This window comes from Crocuta crocuta, unplaced genomic scaffold (genome assembly GCF_008692635.1).
Source record: "Crocuta crocuta isolate KB4526 unplaced genomic scaffold, BGI_CrCroc_1.0 scaffold10, whole genome shotgun sequence".
Lineage (NCBI taxonomy): Eukaryota > Metazoa > Chordata > Mammalia > Carnivora > Hyaenidae > Crocuta > Crocuta crocuta.
In genome coordinates this window covers 7,093,030-7,117,104 of record NW_027527551.1, presented here as the reverse complement: position 1 = coordinate 7,117,104, position 24,075 = coordinate 7,093,030, and the positions used below count along the sequence as shown (strand labels likewise).

The 24,075-nt window shown below is 36.1% G+C and overlaps 1 protein-coding gene across 2 annotated transcripts in view; it reads right to left on the bottom strand.

Moving 5' to 3' along the window:
• Window positions 1-24,075, bottom strand: part of MNAT1 (MNAT1 component of CDK activating kinase) — a 204,678-nt gene that overhangs the window by 122,211 nt on the left and 58,392 nt on the right. For both annotated transcript variants that reach the window (XM_077769420.1, XM_077769428.1), the window contains exons 2-4: window positions 18,749-18,901; window positions 17,364-17,437; window positions 4,052-4,155 (exon numbers count right to left, since the gene is read on the bottom strand). In XM_077769420.1, coding sequence (XP_077625546.1) covers window positions 4,052-4,155; window positions 17,364-17,437; window positions 18,749-18,901 — 331 coding nt within the window. The remainder of the gene's footprint in view (window positions 1-4,051; window positions 4,156-17,363; window positions 17,438-18,748; window positions 18,902-24,075) is intronic.

Genomic DNA, 24,075 nt, shown 5'->3' with positions numbered 1-24,075 from the left:
CAGAGAGAGAGGGACACAGAATCGGAAACAGGCTCCAGGCTCTGAGCTGGCAGTCAGCACAGAGCCCGACGCGGGGCTCGAACCCACGAACCGCGAGATCATGACCTAAGCGAAAGTCGGACGCTTAACCGACTAAGCCACCCAGGCGCCCCTAAATGGCTTTATTTTAAAGCTCTTTTTTTTTAATTTGAGAAAACACTGAGAATTTATGTCACCTTGAGGTAAATACAGAATGGAGGAAGACAGCATAATAGGTTTGAGTATCATAAGTATATGAATAACAGAGACCTCGGAGAAAAATATATTTATATTTAAACTAACATTTAAAACCTTTTATTAGATATTTATTTTAGTTCACACATTAGATAAACTCCCCAAAAAACAAAGTTCTCAAACAAAAATATGTTTTACCTACAATTCAAACTCAGTACTAGATCCAAAATTAAGTTTAGCATCTGGCCTCCCAAAGCTGATCATATTCCAATGTTCCTTATGTCCACAAAGTGCATACCTACATCTCGGTCAATTTCATTTGAAACTGTAAATTCAGCTCTATATACTCCCTCTCCCCCTCCCATTGCTCTTAAATTAAATCAGTTGCTACCTCCTATTAGCATCTCTCCCTATAATTTTACAAATGTTTTCTTCTCTATTGCCAAGTCTGCTACTCTACTTCAGACACCCAATGGAGAAGAGAATTCAAACTTCATCTAGAAGGATTAGTAGGAATAAATGTAAAAAGTCAGGGGCTGAGATATGAAGCCTGGAAAAGTGAACTACTTGAATAGGGGCATTCAAGCAGAAAAAGATGAGCCTCATAGTAAAATAGTGCCATATAATCAATTAAGTGTAAGAAGTGTTAAGATACAAAAAAAAAAAAAAAAGTGTTAAGATACAGTGAAAAGAGAATTAAGGAGTGGTAAATTCTCCTTGCAATTATAAAGGAAATGCAGAGAAAGAAAAGATTTCATACAGAGTATTATAGGTTAAATGTATCCCCCAGCCGCCAGCCAAATATATGCTGAAGTCTTAACCCCTGGTACATGTGAAAGTGACATTATTTGGAAATCGGGTCTTTGCAGATGTAATCAAATTAAGATGGGGTCATACTAGAAATTTAGACAGACACACAGGGGAGAAGGCCATGTGAAGACAAAGGTAGAGTGGTACTGAAGGTTCCGACAACCACCATAGGCAAGGAAGGACTGCCTCTTCTAGCCAAGGAAGGATTCTTCCCTAGAACATTTAGAGAAAGCATGACCTTGATGATACCTTAATTTCAGACTTCTAGACTCTAAATTCCCTTTTTAGTAATTTGTTACAGTGGCCCTAGGAAACCTAGGAGGTTGAGACTAACACTTCAAACAGTAGGTATTTACTCCCATTGGAGAGTGCAACAGCTATATGGGCAGAGAAAACAAAGGTGCAAAACATGAATATAAAACTGGAATGCTTAGTATGTCCAAGTCATGAAGTGTTGGAATGGGGGAAAGCTCTAGGTAAAACTGGAAAGGAAAGCAGAGGACAAATCATGGAGGGTCCATCATACCATACTAAGGAAATCTGTGCCATACTTAGGCAATTTAGGAAGAGATTAAGGAAATCTGAGGGATAACTTTAGAAAATGATTAGAAGCAGTGAAGTATTCAGATCAATGGGGTCATAACTGAAGACAGGAAAACCGGTTAAAAGAACATTTCAATAACCTAGATAAGAAATGATGAGAGCCCTAAATAAGGTAATAACAGAATTAGAGAAGGAACCAGGTTTGAAAAATGATGGGGAGAGACTATCAACAGTATAGGAGGATAGACCAGATATGGATAAAGAATGTAACACTTGGATAAAGAATGTAAGAGAAACAAATGGTAAAGATTTAAAAATTCGGCTCTGGAATGCGGAATTAAAAGTGCCCATTATAATCAAGAAATAAATGTCTATTAACTGTGTGTGTGTGTGTGTGTGTGTGTCTGTATTACATAGTAAAGTTCTACAAGCTCAGGAGAAAAACAACGTGCTGCAGAAACATTTGAGAGTAATTAGTATACAGGGTTAACTCAGAGAAGCACTGAAAGAAACCATGTTTTAGAGTCAGGAAGGAAAGCTTAAGCCTCCTAATCGGAAAGGGGAAAGTGAGGGCAGCAGGGGGAGGAGGAGAATGGAGTGCCCCCACAGAAGTTAAGGAAGAGGGATTCACTATCAAGGGAGAAGCCTACACCAAACACAGCCAACAGGCCAAGTAAGATTCAGACCAACAGTTTATCATCTTTGACAATGAGAAACTGGTAGCCTTGATTTTCTCACTGAAATGGAATATACAAGCATCTTAGATATAGTAGACCTCAACAAATATTGATTGGCTAGCTAGCTGACTGAATAACTGGGAAAACAGACATCATTAAAAAATCAAACACTGTGGGGATGAAGAAGAAGGTAATGGACTGAGAGATGGAAAGCAGGTTGAAAACTAAAGGTCTCTATGTTCTGCCTCATGGCACTAACTTACCCAGTGAACCTCCCTTGCCTTCACCTCCTACTCCTAATTCATCAGTATAGTACTTGCTATTTTAAACTCAAACTGTTTCTCCAATTCATTCCCACCTCTCTATTTCTTGTTTAAGTCCCCTCTGAACTCACCAACATGACTGCAATAACTTCCCATTGGTTTCCCAAACTCCAACCTTGATTCTCTCAAATTCAACCTCCACGAAACCACTATATTTATTCTAACCAGGACAATACCTTTCTATCACTTGGTTTAAAACCCTTCAATGACAATCATCCACAGCAGGTTTTTATAACATTACTCTAGGAATCTTGAATTCTCTAACAAGATGCCTAAGGTACACTACGAAAGAGATTGAGCAGATGGGAATTCAGCCTATCCCTCTACCCACTAAGAAAGTTTGGTTTCATTTCAACCAAAGTATTCTGAGCAAGTTTTTATTTGAAGAAAAAGTTCACCAAAATTAGAGTATTCTTTTACTTCAACACTATTATTTCATAGCTTAAAACTCTGAATGAGGGGTGCCTGGGTGGCTCAGTAGGTTGAGTGGCTGACTCCTGACTTTGGCTCAGGTCATAATCCCAGGGTCGTGAGATTGTGCCCCACATCAGCTAAGCATGGAGGCTGTTTAAGATTCATTCTCTAGCTCTCTCTCTCTCTCTACCATTGCCTGTGCTCTCTTCCTCTCTCAAACTAAATAAACTTAAAAAAAAAAAAAGATTCTCTCTCTCTCTCCCTCTGCCCCCTCCCCCACTCACACATTCTCTCTCTCTTCCTCTCTAAAAATAAATAAATAAAACTTTTAAAACTCTAAATGAAAAAAAGTACTCACTTGAAAGGAACATCCTTCTATTAATAAGTTAAATGGGGCTAATGCAACAAGTTACCTAAGAATACCTATTTTGCATGTATCTTCTAACCCAGGGAAGGCTACCTGGTAAAAAGAGTAATTTTTATGGTACACTGATCCTCTCAGAAATGAGACACCTAAGGAAGCCATGCTGGGTATGAATGGACTTAGAATGTAGTGTCAATCCCTTGAGAGCTTTATGGAAGGAAAGAAGTACTGAAATGAAACACTCCTAATACTATAAGGAGAAAGTCCTTCTAAACACAAGATGAAAACACAAGCTATGTGATCCAAATACGACTTGTATCATTTTTGCCAATGATCACAAATTCCTGACAAAGTACCTCAAAAATAATAACCTCTGCTTTCCTCCAAAACTGGAAAGCCCAGATTAAAGAAATGACACTTAAACTGTGTAAATTGGACAATTAAATCACTGCAGGCACATAATTCTTCTTTCGTTAAAGAATATATTTTAATGATACTATCAAAGTTGTAGCTACAGTAATGTGTGCCTCCTACCTATAAGCCTGTATATATACATACATATGTGTGTGTATATATATATAGTATATTCTGGCCTAGATTTCAGCTAAATTCTCTATAATTTTAACTAGTTTCAGAGGAAGATAACTTTTCAGGAATCATATGGAAGCATTCATTTCTAAAACGAAAGAAAATACTTAGCAACCAACCAGCTTTAACTTATTTTTCTGAATGACATCTTTGTTTTCCTTTTGGTACATCTCCATTTTCTTTTTGGTGTTGTCCAAATCCACATTGTTGGTCAAGTTGAAAACTGCATCAAAAAGGAAACAATGACATGAAAAACAATTTTAATATAAATCTTGAGTAGACAATAAAGAAAATTCATCACACTGACTTCTTAATTCACCAGATTGTCATTACATACAGCTCTATTTATGTCCTTTTACCTAATACCTATTTTAGAGACTAGTTCTAGTTCAGCAACTATGTTTTCAGAGCCAAAGACTACAGACTATCACAAAGAATATCTAAATCTCTGAATCACCCCAGAAAATCTAAGATATGTTTGTCATAATCACATTATATTTGATTTTTACAGTTCCCATTCTAACTTTAAAAGTATATGAAAGATTACTTAAATTATTTAAGTATAAAGAATAAGTCTAGGATCTAATATACTAGTCAGAATCAGTATTGAAAAGAATCTATGCTCTACAAAGAGAAAACTTATCCAAAAGAATAAAAAAATTATATAATTATATAATTTATAGCAAACAAAAACCACTTCTATTCACATTCCAATGGCCCCTATATCAAGATCTACAGACATATGATACAGGGGCACCTGGTGGCCCAGTCAGTTAAGCATCCCGCTCAGATCATGATCTCACACTCGAACCCCACATTGGGCTCTGTGCTAACNTAACAACTAAAATTTAACTAGGAAGGAAAAAGATAAACTGGTACCAAAACTTAAGACTGAAATTATTTCATAAGAGAAGCCACTGAGGTATGTTCAAAAAGATGATAAATTTTCAATGAGTTAGATTTTTAAATATTTATTATTTTTTAATATAATTTATTGTCAAATTGGTTTCCATACAACACCCAGGGCTCATCCCAACAAGTGCCCTCCTCCATGCCCATCACCCACTTTCCCTTCTCCCCCACCCCCCATCCACCCTCAGTTTGTTCTCAGTATTTAAGAGTCTCATGGCTTGCCTCCCTCCCTCTGTAACTTTTTCCCCTTTCCCCTTCCCCATAGTATTCTGTTAAGTTTCTCAAGATTCACATATGAGTGAAAACATATGTTATCTGTCTTCCTCTGACTAACTTATTTCACTTAGCACAATACCCTCCAGTTCTATCCACATTGCTGCAAATGGCCAAATTTCATTCTTTCTTCATTGCCAGACAGTATTCCATTTTATATATAAACCACATCTTCTTGATCCATTCATCATTTGATGGACATTTAGGCTCTTTCCATAATTTAGCTATTGTTGAAAGTGCTGCTATAAACTTCGGGGTACATGTGCCCCTACGCATCAGCACTCCTGTATCCCTTGGGTAAATTCCTAGCAGTGCTACTCCTGGGCCATAGGGTAGTTCTATTTTTAATTTTTTGAGGAACCTCAAAAAATTGTTTCCCAGAGCAAATGCATCAGTTTGCATTCCCACCAACAGTGCAAGAGGGTTCCCATTTCTCCACATCCTCACCAGCATCTATAGTCTCCTGATTTGTTCATTTGAGTTAGATTTTTTAATGTATAATTTTTATATAATTCTGACTCAAAATAATGCCTTACTCTCTTTTAAGTTTACTTATATAAATCAGTCACTATAATACTCTGAATAACAACCCAGAAAACCTCTTTTGGCACAGGGCACCTGGGCAGCTCAGTCAGTTAAGCATCCAACTTTGGCTCAGGTCATGATCTCACAGTTCATGAGTTTGAGCCCTGCCATCAGGCTCTCTGCTGTCAACACACAGCCCACTTTGGATTCTCTGCCCCTCCCCCACTCATGCACACTCACACACTCTCTCTCAAAAATAAATTTTAAAAATAAAAAAATAAACTCTTTTGGTATATACAAATTCATATTATAAAGTACCATCCCACTACCCCACCCCTTACATGTTTGCATCAGCCTGTCTGAAGAAAAATCCATATCATTAAGACCCTCCTGTTCCACAATTCAATTCAGACCTCCCTGGGCTGTTTCTGTAATCTCTCTCCATCCATTATTAGCTATTCCAACCCTTCTCCAATTACTTTTCCCTACTTCCTGCTTGTCCTGTAAACAGATTTGATCTACCCTAAACAACTATGCTCTAAGCCATGTTTCTACAGATTCCTTCCCTGTCTCACTCCTTCCTTTAATAACCATCTCAAATAGTTCCTAGACTTTTTGCTTTTACTTGTTCTCCTTTCTTTTTTTTCTTATTTGAGTATAGTTGACACACAGTGTTATATTAGTTTCAGGTATACAACACAGTGATTCAATAACCAAATGTTATGATATGCTCACCATAAGTTTAGCTATCAGTTGTCACCATGCAACCCTATTACAACACCAATGACTATATTCCAAATGCTGTACCTTTTTATTCTTGTGACTTACTCATTGCATAACTGGCAGCCTGTATCTCCTACTCCCCTTCACCCATGTTACCCATCCCCCATCCCCTCTCCACTGACAATGATCAGTTTGTTCTCTATTTTTATCAGTTTGATTCCATTTTTTGTTTGTTTATTCATTTGTTTGTTTTTAGAGTCCACATATAAGTGAAATCATATGGTGCATCTCCTAAGGCAAAGGAAACAAAAGCCAAAACAAACTACTGGGACTACATTAAAATAAAAAGCTTTTTGCACAGTGAAAAAAAAACATCAACAAAATAAAAAGTCAATCTGCTGAATGAGAGAAGGTATTTGCAAATGCTATCTGATAAGAGGTTAATATATAAAATTTATAAAGAACTGATACAACTCAACACCCAAAAAACCCAAATAACCCAATTAAAAATAGGCGGAGGAGGGGCACCTGGGTGGCTCAGTCATTCAAGCGTCCGGCTTCAGCTCAGGTCATGATCTCACAGTTCGTGGGTTCAACCCCCATGTCAGGCTCTGCACTGACAGCTCAGAGCCTGGAGCCTGCTTCAGATTCAGTGTCTCCCTCTCTCTCTGCCCCTCCCCTGCTCATACACACTCTCTCTCTCAAAAATAAACAGTAAAAAAAATATTTTTTTAAATAGGCAAAGGGCCTGAATGAACATTTTTTCAAAGAAGATATACACATGGCTAACACACACACGAAAAGATGTTCAACATTCCTAATCATCAGGGAAATACAAATCAAAACCACAATGAGATATTACCTTACACCTGTTAGAATGGCTAAAATCAAACAAGAAAGAAATAACAAGTGATGGCGAAGATGTAGAGAAAAAGGAACCCTCATACACTGTTGGTAGGAATGTAAATACAGCAACTGTGAAAAACAATATGAAGGTTCTCCAAACAGTAAAGGTAAAAATACCATATGATACAGTAATTTACTACCTGGTATCACCCAAAGAAAACAAAAACACTAAGTCAAAAAGATATATGGACCCCTATGTTTATTGCATCATCATTTACAATAGCAATGATACAGAAGCAATTCACATATCCATCAATAGATAAATAGATAGAGAAGATGTGGGATAGATACATATATAGTGGAATATCAACCATAAAAATAAATGAGGTTTTGGCATTTGCAACAACACCTGGAAGGTATCATGCTAAGTGAAATAAGTCAGACAGAGAAAGTCAAATAGTACCTAGACTTTTGGATTATAGAGCCCTATAAGAGTTGACAAGTAATATTGAGAGCCCAACATAGCATTACCTATTTTGTTAAGTAAGGCATCAAACATACTCTAGAGACCAACTTGATCCATAATTTCATTTTTATCACCTCAAAGACCAACTTATTTCAGAACATCAATTTTTCATAATCACTGTAAAAATCCCAGATTCATTCAGGTATGTAGAAAAACAAAAGCAATCATCAATTCTACAATACACAATTTTAAAACTAGGGGAGAAATTAGAGAAAATGAGAAACAATAGCCCCTAGCTACTTCTCCAGCTTTTTTACCACAAAGTAGAAAAGAAAATAGCAAATGTAGCAAACCAGCGCATCTGGCTAGGATGCAATGTAAGGCATTCCCCATAAATCACATTCTGGCCCCAACACACAACAGAGAAGGTGATCGAAATCAGCAAGTGCCCTTAGAAAGTCAACTGTGGTCTGTTAGTTCATACGGTATGATTCCACTACCTTTGCCAATCACTCACATTTTACTCCTTATATTTAACAGGTCATCTACTGAGTCATCAAATCCAGTAATCTACCATCCTCAAGAGTACTCATCACTTACTCTTCCCTAGGCACTTACTTCTCTTAACTAACTTAAATAGATTCTCCTGAACTCTCTCCTACTACTTCAACTACTCTTGCCTGTTTCCGTCTCTGGATCTTCTTCATCTCTAAGCAATCTATATGATTCTGGCCTATGCCCTCTTTCCACCCTCCTTATTCTTGAGGCAATCTCATCACTTTCCATAGTTTCAACCAAATAAATGCCAGGAAAAGCTGACACTATCTCAAAGTGCATTTCAGGAAACCAAACACATAATTATGTCCAAATTTGTTCCTCTTTATGAAACCTTTATCTGTTAATGATAGGATATCATGCTAAGACACCAATATTTAACACCTGATTCATCTGACCCACTGTCCTTTGCATTCCACAAGCACCAGTTGCCAAATCCTACAGATTCTACCACCAAAATCTCTTTAAATCTGCCCTATTCTCAAGTGCCCTGACAATATACCAGGCAGTATCATATTTCTCCCTGGATAATATAATAATCTCTGACTTCATTTCCTATCTCCAGAATCTTTGCATCTGACCCTACACTCTAACCGAATCCATAACACTCAATGCTGTCAGACTAATATTTCTGAAGCATACTTCAAATCACTCTCCATCTCTACCATCCTATAGTCCTCTCATCCCTTCTGCCTTTTCCTCTTTTACTAAAAAAAAAAAAAAATAAACACTTTCAAAGTCTTTCTTTCTTTTTTTTTTTTTAAGTTTACTTATTTGAGAGTGCATGTGCATTCACGTGCTGAGAGGGAGAGAGAGAATGCAGTCAGCCTGAAGCCTGCTGTGGGGCTAGATCTCGCCAATTGTGAAATCATGACCTGAGCCAAAATCAAGAGTCAGATGCTTAAGTGAGACTAAAGATCTCTCACTGGGGAGATCACCCCTAAACACATGAACACATAATACAAGACACTCTATCATCAAATGACAACAGGGAAAAACTAAAAGTATCCTTGGTTCATGCATTAAATAATATTTAGTACTGTGCTAGTTGTTGAATAAGTGTTTATTAAAAGAATAAACTATCATGGGCCACCTGGGTGGCTCAATCAGTTAAGTGTCCAACTTAAGCTTAGATCATGATCTCACAGTTCATGGGTTCAAGCCCCGCATCAGACTCTGCTCTGACAGCTTGGAGCTTGGATCCTGCTTCAGATTCTGTGTCTCCCTTTCTCTCTGCCCCTCCCCTGCTAATGTTCTCTCTCTCTTTCTCAAAAATAAACATTAAAAAAATAATAATAAAAGAATAAACTATTGTTCCTTTTAATGGAACTAGCTACCAATTAACTCTACAGAGTTCTGATTATGTCATTCAGTCATGAGTCACTCAGTTTGCTCATTGCTTCTGCATCCACAATGCCTTGAAAAAGGAAAGTCCAACCTTATCTCTTATACTGCTTTTTCCTTTCTGCTCTGGGAGTTCTACAGATTCCTCATAGCCTCTTCAAGAACCAGTGGAAAGATTGCAAAATTCCAACCAGACAAGCTTTGCTTCATTTGTTTGCTTAAAGCGATCTCCTCAAAATTTTGCTTGAAGAATACAGTCTACAATGTGTATCAAGTATCTACAACATATATATGACAAGAACTATGTCCAGGTTTGGCCTAATTACATCACTTAAACCTTCCAAAAACCGTATGAGATAGGTACTACTATTATTCACACCTTATGGATAAGGTTTAAAGATATTAAATAACTACATCCAAGTTATACAAAAACTAAATGTTGTAACCAAGATTTTAACTAAGGCTATTTGATTCCAAAGCCTAAACTTTTATCTACAATGATAGGTGTATTGCTTCTCTCAATGCCTGGAAAACAGTGGTAGCACAGTTCAGCTCTTCTTTGGCACCTGTACAGGCCCCACACTTTCCTACCTCCATACCTGGGATCACACTGCTCTCAGAGGGCCTGTATCTTAGTATCAACCTCAACCAAGAACAATTGTGGATATCCTTCCCTGGCCCACCCTTCTATACCCAGCTTAATCACCAGCTCTTCTTTTTTTTTTTCTTTTATGTTTTATTTATTTCTAGGAGAGAGAGAGAGAGAGAGAGACAGTGTGAGCAGGGGAGGGTCAGAGAGAGAGGGAGTCACAGACTGAAACAGGCTCCAGGCTCTGAGCTGGCAGTCAGCACAGAGCCCGACGCGGGGCTCAAACCCACGAACTGCGAGATCATGACCTAAGCGAAAGTCGGACGCTTAACCGACTAAGCCACCCAGGCGCCCCCACCAGCTCTTCTTTATAACTCAGTTTGCAGGTACAATCTCTCTATCCCTGAATGCCCAAAATACATTACCTAATATCATGCTGGTGTCACTTATCCACTTTTTACCCTATTAAACTTTTTTTAAATAATTTTTTAACGTTTATTTAATTTTGAGAGACAGAGTGTCAGTGGGGGAGGGTCAAAGAGAGAGGGAGATACAGAATCCAAAGCAGGCTCCAGGCTCTAAGCTGTCAGCACAGAGCCCACTGTGGGCCTTGAACCCATACGAACCATGAGATCATCACCTGAGCCGAAGTTGGACACTTAACCGACTGAGCCACCAAGGCACCCCAAATTATTTTCAATGTACATATCTATTTGACCTAATAGTCAAATAAACTAATAAAATGTTACTTGAGGGCAGATTCTAGGTTTGATTGATTTTATTGAAGTCCCAGTGTTTCAATAAAAAACATCCATTACATAGCCATTAAAATGGCCAAAACCCAATATACTGACAACACCAAAATGCTGACATGGATGTGGAACAATAGGAACTCTCATTCATTGCATCAGGAATGCAAAATGGCTTTGGGAGACAGTTTGTTTCTCATCATTTTCTCCAACAATCATACTCCTTGGTATTTATCCAAATGAACTGCAAACTGTCCACACAAAACCTGTACACAGATGTTTATAGCATCTTTATTTGTAACTGCCAAAGCATGGAAGCAACCAAGATGTCTCTCAATAGGTTAGTGGATAAATTGTGGTATGTCCAGACAAGATTATTCAGCACTAAAAAGAAATAAGCCATGAAATCCTGAAAAGACATGGAGGAACCTTACATGCATATTACTAAGTGAAAGAAGCCAATCTGAGAAGGCTACATAGTATATGATTCCAACTACATGACAGCCTAAAAATGTAAATCTACAAAGACAGAAATATATCAATGGTTGCCAGAAGTTAAGGGAGGAAAAAGGTAAAACTAGGCAGAGCACAGAGGAATTTTAGGGCAGTGAAATTATTCTGTACAATACTATAATGGTGGATACATGTCATTATATATTTGTCCAAACCCATAAAATGTACAAAATCAAGAGTAGACTCTCATATAAACTATGTCTTTGGGCAATAATGATATGTCAATGTAGGTTCATCAATTATAACAAATTTACCACTCTAGCCAGGAATGTTGATAGCAGGGAAGTCTGTGCATGTGCAGGGCAAGAGCTATATGGGAATTCTGTACTTGATGCTTAATTTTGCTATGACTCTAAAACTGCTCTAAAAAATAAAGTCTATTTAAAAAAAAAAAAAAAAGGAATTTCCCATCTGGTAAGAGCTCAAGAAATACTTAATTACCAAAAGAGGGGGAAAAAATAGATAAAATAAACCAATGCTAATGTTTATAATTATCTTTATAACTGCAGATTTAATTAATTTAAATTACAGAATTAAATTCTACAGAATGGTAAAGCAAGCAGATATAAAAGTACAGGAAAACATTATCCTGGTTTCTTATGGTCATAAATCTACTGAGAAGGGGCACCTGGGTGGTTCAGTCGGTTAAGCATCCGACTTCCGCTCAGGTCATGATATCATGGTTCGTGGGTTCAAGCCCCGCGTCGGGCTCTGTGCTGACAGCTAGCGCAGAGCCTGGAGCTTGTTTCAGATTCTGTATCTCCTTCTCTCTCTGACCCTCCCCTGCTCACACTGTCTCTCTCTCTCTCTCTCTCTCTCTCTCAGAAATAAATAAAACATTAAAAAAAATTTAATAAAAAAATAAATCTACTGAGAAGTAAAGGTAATCAAACTAATATCCTATGTTGACTTCTAATAGAATATTTAGAGCAGTTTAAGAAAACAAAAAGTTTATCAGCAAACTAGATAGTATACTACTGATTTAAACTCTCTATTTAATAGAACCCAGAAACAGGTAAAATTGAATTCTAAATGAAATTTATCTATATATGATTTCTTTTATGCTTATCAGAAACCTCATGATGAATTCCAATAAAACTAAAATAATCAATTTCTTTATTTCATTTTTTAATTTAGGAAGCAAAGGTAACACCAGTGTAATAGATACAAATCATAATAATAAATAATACAAATTGCTTCCTTTAAAAAGAAAAAATAAAAGTTTAAAAAGAAAGTAAAGTACTAATTTTAAAACTCTGCAGATGAAGCAAGTCTCATTCATTCTGTAATGAATCAGGTTGGTATAATAGCCTTGAAAAAAAAGAATAAAAGATAATTTTCTATAACAACCATTTGGCCCTTTATCTGGATACTGGTTTAGCTCAGATGTTGACCTGCCTTTAATCAAGTATTAAAAGGCAACAAAAAACCTATTGTATTTTCTGAAAGATTTAATGTTATTTAAGTACAATTTTGAAGTCTTTTTGACATCCAGAATTTATAATTAAAGCCCTTAGGACTTTCTCACCCTTTCAAAATAAGCATAACCTGAACCAAAAGAATAATCTATTTATTATGAAACTAAGAACAAACCTTTGAGATAATCCCTGGGGGCAAAAGAAACAAGAATTTTTATGTTTAGATTGTCATAACCACAGAAAAGAGCCTATTGTTAATGCCATAAGAAAGTTCATCTTCATGTGTGCCCTTTCTATTATAATTTTTATGTCATTATTCAAAATTATAGTATTTTAAGATTTTTATATTTATGATGTTCAAAGGATTCATAATGAAATTTATTTAACAAAATGGCCAATCCCTAATTTATAAATCAAACATGCACTCCTTAGCCACCCTACCAACTCTATTCCTCTCACTCTACGCCAAAGCATCTTCAATAGCATTCTTCTACCTTTAATACCGAGTTCAATCTTCTTTAAGGTCCTTCAAAATATGGCCCCAATCTACTTTTTATTCTCTCGTCTACCACTATATCGCCAATCAGCACCCCACGTTCTGCATTCAAACAAGTAACCCCTCTGAGACTAGCAAGCACTTTGATGGACTCTGAGAGTCAGAAAAACCTACGTTCAAAATCTGGCTCCATTATTTACTAGCTATTCGATCCTAGGCACGATACTTAAGCTCCCTTTACCTCTTCTCCATATGCTAAATAGGGATGAAAATGCCTGTCTCACAGCTGTAAAAACTATACAGGATAAGGGGAGTAAAGCACTCTCAGCAGGTGCTCATAAAATTAACACTTTATACTTTTGACTAATACAGACATAGCCAATACAGGTAATCACAAACATCGAACTAATCATCTTTGAAAGCATGAATAAAAACACAAAGTAGATAGTTACTGAAACATGATTTTAAAAGGGAAGTTTTATTTTTACCACAATTAAAACAATGACACACAACAAAGTGGTGGAGCCACACCCTAAGAGAACTTAAGAGCTAAAACTAGTCTTTCCTTCATTGCTTCACTCTCCATCCAACAAAACAATAAAAAATATTGCCTGTTCTCCAGCTTTTACTTTCTTGATTCATACCACACAACTGCTCTCATTATTTCTCATCCAAATTGCTGTAATGGCCCCTGAGAAATAGTTTCCCAGCCTCAAGGATCACCTGTCAATATTGAACATCACTACCACACTATCCTTGCTGGCTCATTACTAGCCGGAGAATAAAAGCTTACCCTGACAGTCTAGTTTGCAAAGCTCTCATTAACCCAGGTCTAGTCTGTTTCTCAAGCCTCATTTCTAGTCATTCCCCATGTTCTACCTACCTATTACTTGCTTATTCTCCAACATGCTCAATAATCTTGTACTTCTGTAACTCTGTCTTTTGCTAGAAATGTTCTTCCATCGTCTTCCTATCTGGTAAACTCCTATTCCATTTTTTAAGGTCAAATTCAAATATGATCTTTTCTCTGATCAAACTATACCTCTACTTCGCATTGCTGAATTAATTGTTTTGTTATCTGTATTCTCATAACACTTTATAAATAAATGCCTATACTACTTTCACATTACATTATAGTTATTAGTTCAAATAATTATTTCCCCTTTAGAGTCTCAACTTACAGAAGGCAACGTCATATATGCTCAGCAAGTAAAGTAGTTCACAGGGAACAATTAATATTTGTTAAGCTGAGCTGAAGCTCAGAAAATAAATTGTAAGTCCATGAGCGTGGGCCCCAAACTTCATCAATATCTTTAAATATAATTAGAACCGCTCTTTATCCAATATGATCACAATTAGTAGCTGATTACTTACAAAAGTCTGTTAAGGGAGGGAAACACAAATATGGACTCCACATTAAAACATATATGGTAAGTGTGGTCATGCTCTAACTTAAATGACATACAACTAACGTCTAGTCTTTAGTTTCTTTAATTGCTTCTTTCTCTTTTTTTTTTTTAAGTTTATTTATACATTTTGAGAGATAAAGAGACTATGCGAGTGGGGTAGGGGCAGAGAGAGAAGAGTGAGAGAGAGAATCCCATGCAGGCTCTATGCTGCCAGCACAGAGCCTGATATGGGGTTCAAACCCGTGAAGCCGCAAGATCATGACCTGAGCCGAAACCAAGAGTCAGATGCTTAACTGATTGAGCCACCCAAGCACCCCTGCTTCTTTCCTGTATAAACCACATCTGTCACCTATACTGTTCAGTTTCCATTTTTGAAAATGGAATAAGAACTTGGGAAGCAGAATGCTTCAGGAGGTGTACAATTTTTTTCCTAACCATATAAACTACTTAATTAAATTAAATGATTATAAGTACATAAGAAGGCTTGGTTACCAATACAAACAACTCTCAGTATATAAATGAACTGGTGATAGAAGTACAAAGGTTTACTTGAGGACATCTTCTAATGAACAAAGTTCATCTTCATTATATTTTGGGCAACATTCAGTACTTTTTATGGGAGGACTGGGAAATGTCAGTCACTCCAATGGATCAATTAAGTAGAGGCTGGTTAAGAAAGTTTCAACATACTGCAACTGAAGAAAGTCCCTCATGAATATACATGATAGCAGAATCACTTTCAAACTAAATGCTCCAAGCCACAGTTTTCTTATGGTAAGGAAAGGACTACATATCATATAAGCCATAATATCTAGACTTGTTCTTACTTGTCAATACTAGCTCCCACTTCTAGACATAAACATGGTTTTACCTATGGGTCCCAGGTGATTAATAAATTCAAAGCAATTCATCTCATAGAAAAAATATTTTGGGGGATGCCTGGGTGACTCAATCAGTTAAGTGTCCATGCTATCAGCACAAAACCTGCTTGGGATTCTCTGTCTCCCTCTCTCTCTGCCCCTCCCTGGCTCCCTCACTCTCTCTCTCTCTCAAAATAAATAAATAAAATATATTACATATATTTTATTATATACATATTTTATATAATTTTAAATATATATATATAATTTATTTATTTTTAAATGATGGCTTAACCAGAACCTTATTCTAGAATCAAGACCCCCACTCCCCTTCCCTATCTCCTTTGTCCTTCTTTAGATTATCCTACCTGCTTACTTGGACTTGTGACCATGTATTTAACTTCCTCTGCAACATTTATAATCTCCTTTCTCTTTATTGCCTGACCAGACTGCCTTTAGAATAAACATGAGCTGCATTTCTTCCTGCACTATCCAACTGCCTGTCCTGTACTTAATATCTATGTACAGCTATATTTTACATTTGCCCAGTTCTTGCAGATTTTGGGGGCTTTATCTTCTCGGGCTATATCCTAAATTTTCTACTTTGCTTTGGCACTTCCAATTCCATCACCTTCTCAACTAAAATCCAAGCCACTGATAACTGCTAAGATTATACACAAAGTGCAATAAATATAATAAAAAAACAATGGCTCCAAGGCATTAAAAGATCCCAGAAAAAGCTTAAATTATATTCTGTATATGCTGTTTGCTATGACCTAACAAGGAACTTAGATACTTTAGAAAAGTTTCAATTACAGTTGAAATAAAAAAGATTCTCTGGGGTTTTCTCAGTTAATAAAGTTAAAGGCATTAGAATACTCCATTCCTCAGGAGTTTAAGTTTTCTAAAAATTTTCCATATATAAACCTAAAAATGATCAATTTGTTATATTCATATTTAAATATGAAATAATGTAAGGATAGCCTGGCTATCAGGTTTGAGAGAAGAATAAAAAAGATGATTTGTTTAATTCTCTACGTCTCATTCTTATCTTCACAGTCTATAACTTTTGTAATATTTCCAAACTTATACTGAGTAATAATTATGGCAGTTTTAAAAAAAACAAAAACCACTCATTTCTTTAATTGAAGTATAACAACCTCCAGGCTCTTTAACATCTATGAAATCTTATTCAAGAAAGAAGAAATAATCCTTTCTTTTGATGAAAGCATCCTTTTGACTAATCACAAAAGAAAAAGCCCTAAGATTACTCTAACCACTGATTCAAGAATAATATGAAAAAAGGAATGCCACTTCAATAGCCAACTGCTTCAGACTCTTTTCAAACTACTGTATGCACAGTGACATAAATGACAAACAACATATGGCTTTAGTCACCATAGACACAGTTAACAGAAATCCTATTTTTTAAAAAATCTATATATTCATTCCTTCTGTTGACTCTAATGTCCCATCAACATACAGATATACACATATACAGTCTTTCTTTCTCAGCTATAAAGTAATGCCACTTTTCCTAAAACAAATGTTTATTACTTAAGTATGTCCTTTACTTAAGCATGCCTTCAATTTAACAAACGTGATTCAAGTACAACTGAAAGTGAATAGGCAAAAAACATCAGCTATCACAACAAAACTTGTTAAAGATTTTTCTGTGAGATTTTCTCTTAGGCATATTAAAAGATAAAACCACATAGGGTAGCAACCAAAAGTACAAGCATCAAAAACTTACCAATTTCTTCCACTTCTTCCAGGAAATCATTATATTCTCTTAGACTAGGAAAGTCTTCTTCTCTTTTATTGTATCTTTAAGAGAAGAAAAAAATGAACACATTACATTCTCTTGCTTTCAATATTATCTAATCAGTTTGTTTCTTCTTGCCTATTTATTCATGATACATAGAAAAGGACTGCTTACTGTAAAGTACAGTTTCCTTGACACCATGTTTGTAATTAGACCGAGAACGTTGTTCTTAAATTCTTATGACTACAAAGACAGAATAGAATCAAGAGAAAAAGATAAAATATGTTAAATTCCTCTAAAACTTATGGAAAAGAAAGAAAAAGAAATTAGGAGACTTATTTACTTCTTACAAATTGATTCGCTAACTTTCAGAAAGCTAAAGATTAATTCAAAAGACACCTTCCTATTTTTCATGACAACTATAGTCTAAAGAATACTAGATCAGAAAATTCTGTAAATATTATAATGTACATGTAAAGAATTAGAAAAACTACAGGGATCAATAAAAAAATAAGAATCTAAAAGAGACTATCTCTCAGAAGCAATACTAATAATAAAAGAGCAACCAGGGGCACTGATGCAGTAACACAGATTAAGTACCTAGAAAGATGCTGCTAAAGCACTGGTGACCTAGGTTGAAATATATACCACCATAAAGTATATATATAATAATAATAATAAACTAAATTTATATATTAATTCTATANACTTGTAATAAAAGGACAGATAAAACAAAACCCAAAACCATTCACAGAGTGAAAACTAAATTATAAATGAAAAAATATTAAAATTAAATACATATGTAAATATATAAAGATAGATATCAAAACAAATTACAGCTAACACATTATCCTCTCCAACAGCCTTCAAATCTCACTTTAAACATTCTATCAGTGACCTACACCAATATTCAGTCACTAACTTCATAGTATTTTTCTCAATTCATAGTCACATAGTTGTTTAGTTTGCCTGTCTTATTATCTATCTCCATGCTATCCTATACTACTAGACTGTAAGCCTTATAAGGGCAAGGTTCATAGCGATTTCACTCATTTCTACCTAGTACCTAATATGCATAACACAGTGTTTGCACACAGTAGGTACTCAATATATGTTAAGTATGTTTAAAAATAAATAGTAAATAAATTGTAAAGTCATCAATCCAGAGGAGCCACTCTTTTCTAACAAAGGCTAGATAAATGTTACTGAGTTCTCTAAGAATTTAATCAATTTCTGTTGAACAAATGCATAGAATTTATACTGATTCACTTGCCAAACTGTCCATATTTCCATCAATAAATAATTATATCAATTACTGAAATAATTGTTAAAGTCCTCTTTGTATACTCAATCATTCAAACAATAATATTTACATTTTTAGCACTTTTTTCCGAATCTCAACCTCCTTGTCCACAGCAGGATCTTCAAAGAGTTGTACCCTAAAGTTGCTCTTTCTAAGTGGAGTGCCACACTCAGGACAGTTTCCAGCTCCTCTCATAAACAGTAAATCCACACAACTTTCACACCTGTAAAGAGAAAATACAGGATAACCTTTAAGCCAGTACTCAAATCCACAACAATTTTGTATAGTTTGTTTTTTGTTGTTGCTCCTGTGGCTTTTTTGTTTGGGTATATTTTTCTTTTCCCCCTGGGGGACAAGGGGCAGGGGTGGGAGGCAGAGATAGGAAAATTAATCATTTGTACTTAGAAATCTCATCAAAAAAAATCTTTTAGAAAATATTTATTTTCATTTGGAGCTTACTTTTCAGACATAGGTATCCTAAGGGATACCAGTTTCATTTTACACATTAAACAAATTTATAAATTAAAACAAATTGAGTTGGGGGCTAGGCGGATTTGGAGGTAGCAGACAGGGAAAAGTCAAAGAGGCATGTAAATGAATGGTCTGTGGCCACCGCCATTCTTAGCCCAGTGTCACCCTTAGACCTAGGCAAAAATAGCCTCTGTCAGAGGCCTATGCTCTGCAAACCACAATCACTAAAACAGACTTTTTTTTTTTCTTTTAGCCTTGTAAGGAAGGTTTTTTTTTGAAATTCAGTAACAACTGAGCAAGTGGGAATTACAGGGAGAGGTGCTAGCTGAAAGAGGTCTCCTCCACCCCTGCCCTGCCGCAGGCCGAGGGGTAAGGAAATGACTGTGCCACAGTATCCATGGAGAAAGGAGAAAATCACCAGAACCTCTACCCTGAGAAATCACAGAAGGAATGGTTCCTCATAAAAACTTTAATCAGTTAAGGTTGGCTGCCCCAAATCCACCAAAAAGGAAAGCCACAGTTCCCCAATACTTGCATTCCCTCCTCTCTTCTTAGATAGTACAATTTGGGGAAGAGCTCAGAATTTCCTTTAAGTCTTGTGTTAGAAAAACAAGAACTTAAAGAGGTTAACCTCTCTGTACCAGATTCCTAGGGAGCTGACAGGATCAGCTCACATACTGTTTTTGATGGGTCCAGGCACCACTCGACCACCCCTGCTCTGCCCCAAGCCATCCATGCTACTAATCAGACTAGCAAGTAGAAAGGCTAGCCAGGAGAAGAAAATAGCTATTCCTTTAGCCTCTGGGTCTTAAGGATGCAAGACCCTGGGAAGTGGGCATAATGGGTGTGCAGCTTGATTCTTAACTTATAAACATTTACACATTTTGATATTCATTTCTCCAGCTGTAATTCTGCCCAAATCCACATAGGTTAGGACCACACCAGTCCTAATCACTTCTTTCTTAGCATTATCTGAAATTATTTATGTGCTGATTTTCTGTAACCTCTACTAGGATGTAATACACATTTCATGAAAGCAGAATCTGGACCACCTTGTTCTCTATCCCCAGTGCCTGACAAATAATAAGTACTCAATAAACTACACATAATTTTTTTAAAAATGAATATAAGAAAGGAAAAGAAAAATTCTAATGAATAAAGAAAACATTTATTTCTTCCTGGTATGCAGCTGACTTGTAGAAAAAGTCCAATGAGAAGAGTGACACAAGGTAATAAGAATAAAGGTTGGTTACTAGTAAAATACTAACACTGACTTTGTGTATTTCTATCTTAATGGTGCCATTAAATATTAGAGGAAAAAAATCCTAAAAGAACAAAGATCCCAGTTGTCATTATCTAGATCAACAAAACCCCATAAAACTGACTTTGGGATTCAGAAGATTGGGAATGTTGCATTTCTCCTAATCTTTGCAATTAAAGAAAATTAAATCGAACTATAGAAGATGAAAATGAGCATACCTTAAAAATATACTGACTAAAGATATTTATAAGCAAGGAGCCATCTAAAATACTCAAAACTATCCACACACAAATAATACTCTCTATTTCAAGGTCTTGTAGAATAGATTCAGTTGATAATTCACTTAACAAGGTAATACAAAAACTTTAATATTTCTAAAAGTCATACCGCATATTAGATATATTATTTGTTTCACAATCAGTTTTACATTTCTGCTTTTTAAAAATATGCCTTAAAGGGTGCCTCAGTGGTTCAGTTGGCTAAGTGTCTAACTCTTGGTTTCGCCTCAGGTCATCAGGTCATGATCTCAGGGTTGTGAGACTGAGCCACAGAGTCAAGCCCCTCAGGGTAAGGAGTCTGCCTAAGATTCTCTTCCTCCCTCTCCTGTCCCTCTCCTGCTCATGTACACTCTCACTCAAAAAAAAAAAAAAATCTGGGGCACCTGGGTGGCTCAGTCAGTTAAGCATCTGATTTTGGCTCAGGTCATGATCTCATGGTTCATGAGTTCAAGCCTGGCATCAGGCTCTGAGCTGTCAGCACAGCTGGTGCCTGCTTCCGATTCTATGTTTCCATCTCTCTCTGACCCTCTCCTGCTCGCATTCTGTCCCTGTCTCTCTAAAAAAACAAACAAACAAACATTAAAAAAAAAATCTGTTAAGTTTCTCCTGTTCCACTTATAAGTGAAAACATATGGTATCTGTCCTTCTCTGCCTAACTTATTTCGCTCAGCATAACACCGTAGAGTTCCATCCACATTGCTACAAATGACCAGATTTCATTCTTTCTCATTGCCATGAAGTATTACATTGTACAGATAAACCACATTTTATTATCCATTCATCATTTGATAGACATTTAGGCTCTTTCTATGATTTGGCTATTGTTGAAAGTGTTACTATGAACATTGGGGTACATGTGCCCCTATGCATCAACACTCCTGTATCCCTTAGCTAAATTCCTAGCAGTGCTATTGCTGGGTCATAGGGGAGTTCTACTGTTAACTTTTTGAGGAACCTCCACACTGTTTTCCAGAGGGGCTGCACCAGTTTACATTCCCACCAACAGTGTAGGAGGGTGCCCGTTTCTCCACATCCTCGCCAGCATCTATAATCTCCTGATTTGTTCCTTTTAACCACTCTGACCGGCATGACCATGGGGGAGGAGAAGGGGAGAGAATAGTTGGGGAGAAGGAGGGAGGCAAACCATGAGAGACTCTTGAATACAGAGAACAAACTGAGGGCTGATGGGGGTGGAGGAGAGGGGAAGGGGGGTAATGGGCATGGAAGAGGGCACTTGTTGGGATGAGCACTGGGTGTTATATGGAAACCAACTTGACAATGAACTATAAAAAAAAAAACCCAATAGCCAAAGTATGGAAAGAGCCAAGATGTCCACAGATGGATGAATGGATAAAGAAGACGTGGTATATATACACAATGGAGTATTACTCACTAATCAGAAAGAATGAAATCTTGCTATTCACAACTATGTGGAAGGAACTAGAGGGTATTATACTAAGGAAAATTAGACAGTCAGAAAAAGACAAATATATGTCTTCACTCATATGAGGACTTTAAGACACAAAAAAGAAGGGAAGGGAACCAAAACTAATATAAAAACAGGGAATGGGACAAAAACATAAGAGACTCTTAAATATGGAGAACAAACAGAGGGTTTCTGGAGAGGAGGTGGGGGGGATGGGCTAAATGGGTAAGGGGAATTAAGAAATCTACTCCTGAAATCATTGTTGTACTATATGCTAACAACTTGGATGTAAATTTAAAACAAAACAAAATTTAAAAAATAAATAAAATTGAGGGAAATAAATAAATGATTTTTTAAAATCTGCCTTAAATCATAATGATTTCAACAGTATTTAAGAATTTTTAAAATAATTTATTTTCCTACACACCTTCTTCCCTTCCTAAGTTAAACTGCTAAAACAAATAACTCTTTTTAAAGCTCTAAGAGAAAAGCATACAGAGAAAAAAAATTGAAAGCTCTACCTCATTCTGTTCTGTATCACACTTCCCACAGATAACATAACTATTTTAAGTGTAGTTTATGTGACCATAACTTTTTTCCATATATTTATAAAATATATATTTATAAATTATTTATATGAGACCAATCATATAAAAAAGAAAAAAAAAAGTTGATAATTTCTATTTCACTCTATCTGGCAACAGAACAACCAGAGCAGCAGGAGATGATCAACCTTTGGTCCCCCAAGAGTGCAAAAAAGTTCTTCATACAGAATTTCCTATTTTCCAGAGTACAGGAAAATTTGCTGGAGTCCAAATCCTGTCATTACCCAGTCCCAAAGACAGCGTTATGATTTTCTCCTGTTTTTGAAAATCAGAATGGTACCCACCTTCTTTTCTCTCTGAGCAACTTTTTACTTATTTTTTTTAATATTTATTTATTTTTGAGAGAGAGAGTGAGTGAGCAGGGGAGGAGCAGAGAGAGAGGGAGATAGAGGATCCAAGGCAGGCTCTGTGCTGACAGCAGACTGATACAGAGCTTGAACTCACAAATAGTGAGATCACAACCTGAGCCGAAGTCATATACTCAACTGACTAAGCCACCCAGGTCCCCCTAAACAACTTATTTTTAGATTTTATTTTCTTATATCAACATTTAGCTGCTTATATGCCTTTGTCAAGATTTTTTATCTGACTTATTTGCTTTAGTTTTTCAACAGGAATTATATTCCATGTAGAATTTCAATAATTATTAAAATAGATTATTTTATAGTTAATAGCTATAACTATAAAATAATTATAAAGTTATAAGTTTTAAGTTATAAAGGTATAACTATTACCTAAGGGGTGCCTATGTGGCTCAGCTAGTTGAATGACCAACTCAGCTCAGATCATTTCAGCTCAGGTCATAATCCCAGAGTCATGGGATCAAGTCCCACATCAGGCTCTACATGGAACCTGGTTGGGATTCTCTCTCCTGTCCCTCTCCCCTGCTCACTTCTCTCTCTCTCTCTCTAAAATTAAGAAAAAAAAAATTAAGTGTTAAATAGATTAACTGACCTAGAAAAAGGTAAATAATCACAAATTTTGTAAAGACTTTCTTTGAAGTAATCTAGTTTTACCAGGACTTTCCATTCTTCTTTAGCTCACTGACTTCCTGAAACAACTCAAAACAGAGGTCTATGGTCTTGAAAGATAAACAAGTGGTAACTTCTGTTAAGGAAAAATTTTATCCCCATAATAAATTATTCCTCAAGGCCATGTGTACTCAACTCTATAGGGTAGGAGCTAGATATTATAAGGGAATTTTTTCTCTCAAAATATGCTACCTAACTTTTCTAGACCTGTAAATAACTTTTCTGTAGCCTAAAGGTTACATTGGTATGTATCGCTTTTTACCTAAAAGGGAATTCAAAATCATATTTACTTCAAAGCTTGAGGGAAAAACCTACTACAACAATG